At 51.3% G+C, this 2,462-nt stretch overlaps 1 protein-coding gene across 1 annotated transcript; it reads left to right on the forward strand.

Moving 5' to 3' along the window:
• Positions 1–793: 793 nt before the first annotated feature.
• On the forward strand, positions 794–1,879 carry LOC100811180 (uncharacterized). The gene has a single exon (XM_014767756.1). It carries the CDS (start codon positions 794–796, stop codon positions 1,877–1,879), a length of 1,086 nt encoding a protein of 361 aa, XP_014623242.1.
• The last annotated feature ends 583 nt before the right edge of the window (positions 1,880–2,462 follow it).

A 2,462-nucleotide genomic window follows, 5' to 3' on the forward strand; every position in this document is an offset into this window, starting at 1 on the left:
AAAAGATCAGATGGCTTCTATGATGGAAGCCATGCTAAAAATTCAAAAATCAATAGAAGACAATGCTATTGCGGCCGCTACCAACACCACTAGGGAAGCGGAGCCGGTACTACAGCCCGCGATGAACTCGGGCCGGGACAGAAGCGCGACGGGCTTCAATCGGAGGTAGTCCTTAAGCCTACCCTTATGGCTTGCCTCTAGACTTCACTCCTCGTACCGCTCCAGACAACTTGAGCCAAGCCCCTACCTTCGAGGGGCAACTCCCTCCTCATGACGAAGGGAATGCCCATTTAGGCCCTCTGCTTCCCCAAAGGGAACCGGCCCCCCATGAGTTGCCCCAGCCAAACATGATCCGCCATGCCTTGTCTCAATCCACACCCGTTAGGGAACCCGTTCCCCTTTCAAAAGACAAGGGAAAGATCGATCTGCTTGAAGAGAGGTTGAGAGCGGTGCAAGGACTCGGCAACTATCCTTTCTCGGATATAGCCGATCTAGTCTGGTACCAAACATCATCATTCCTCCCAAGTTTAAGGTACCAGATTTCGACAAATACAAAGGGACAACATGTCCAAAGAGTCATCTTCGGATGTATTGCCGAAGGATGGGGGCATATTCCATTGATGAAAAGCTGTTAATGCACTTCTTTCAAGACAGCTTAGCCGGAGCGGCAGTGGCGTGGTACATAAATCTAGAAGCCTCTCAAGTCCGGTCGTGGAATGACTTGGCAACTACCTTCATTAGGCAGTACCAATACAACACAGATATGGCTCCCGATCGAAACCAACTTCAGAGCATGAGCAAACGGGAACATGAATCAATCAAGGAATATGCTCAAAGGTGGAGAGACCTAGCAGCCCAAGTCATGCCACCCATGACTGAGAGGGAAATGATCACGATCATGGTAGATACGCTGCCTACGTTTTACTACGAGAAGCTGATAGGATATATGCCGACAAATTTTGCAGACCTTGTCTTTGCCGGAGAAAGAATCGAGTTGGGGTTGAGGAAAGGCAAGTTTGAATACGCCTCCAACGCTAGCCCCAACAGCAATAGAAGAGCCCTAGTGGTGGGCACATGGAAAAAGGAAAGGGATACCCACGCGGTCACCACCGCCCCAACATGGATGAAAATGCCCCAAAATGCTCAAAGCTCATACCAACACAACCACCCAAACTTCTCGATCCATGCCAGAAGTTCCCTCCCAGCGCAAGCAAAAGGGCCTGCCACGACGGAAAAGGCGCCTGCACAACACGCGGCTCCAACCACAGCCCGGCCGGCCAATAATGCGACTCCTGGCACGAGCTATGACAATCCACGACGCCCCCTGGCCCAGAGAGAGCAGTTCTCTCCTATTCCCATGGCGTATTCCGAGATATGGCCCTCATTGTTGGAAAACCATTTGGTGGTAGCCATACCCGGAATGGTCTTCCAGCCGCCATACCCCAAGTGGTACAACTCAAATACCATATGCGCATACCATAGTGGAGCCCCCGGGCACAACATTGATTCTTGCTTGCCATTCAAGTATAAGGTGCAACACCTAATAAATGTCGGATGGCTATCATTTCAAGAAAATGGCCCCAACGTTAAGACCAATCCACTAGCCAGTCATGGAGGAGCTAGCGTGAATGCCATCGAAGAGGAAAGGCTGTCAAGGACAAAGAGATTAGAAGGTGTGGCCGCATCCAAAAGATTCATCTACCAGTCGCTGCAAGCAGCATGCATGGTCTCTCGTGGCAGAGGCAAAAGCGACGAATGTATGTTTCATCTTGGGGAATCACACGACATGGAAACATGCCCCGTGGTGGAGGAGCTACTTCAACGGCTTAGGGACTGGAGGCAGCTCGAAGTGTCCGAGAGAGGTAGAGAAGAGCAGTAGATTTGCACGCAATCGGCAGAAAGGAAAGCTCCCCCAACCCCCAAACCCCTAGTGATACGTTTCACTAGGAATATGACCAGCCCTAGGTCCGAATACCCCTTAGCAGTGCCCAAGCCGATGCCCTTTTCCTATCAAAGCAATAAGGCCATCCCATGGAGGTATACCCCTCTCGTTATTGGAAAAGGGGCTGCAACCGAGGTTGACTCCTTGTCAGCCAAGGTGACCAACATTATCGGCCTTAGTGGCGTAACCCGCAGTGGCCGGGTGTTTGCTCCTCCTCGCCCGACGGAACTGCCCTCCAAGGGGAAAGCACCCATGACCCAAGAGTCCGTAGGTGCGGCCACCCTCTCAAAAGAAGTGGATCCCCCGGTAGTAAAGGGGGCTAAAAAGAAGGAAGATCTCCAAGGAAGGGCGGTGACCTTGGAGGAGGCTCACGAGTTTCTTCGTCTCATCCAACAAAGTGAGTTTAAAGTGGTTGAGCAATTGAATAAAACTACAGCAAGGATCTCCTTGCTTGAACAGCTCATGAGCTTCGAGCCTCATCATGCACTTTTAGTCAAGGTCCTCAACGAAGCCCATGTAG

Source organism: Glycine max, chromosome 15, assembly GCF_000004515.6.
Source record: "Glycine max cultivar Williams 82 chromosome 15, Glycine_max_v4.0, whole genome shotgun sequence".
Taxonomy (NCBI): domain Eukaryota; kingdom Viridiplantae; phylum Streptophyta; class Magnoliopsida; order Fabales; family Fabaceae; genus Glycine; species Glycine max.

Excerpts from the sequence above, each read along its gene's own strand:
- LOC100811180 (XM_014767756.1), top strand. The coding sequence starts at position 794 with ATGAGCAAACGGGAACATGAATCAATCAAGGAATATGCTCAAAGGTGG.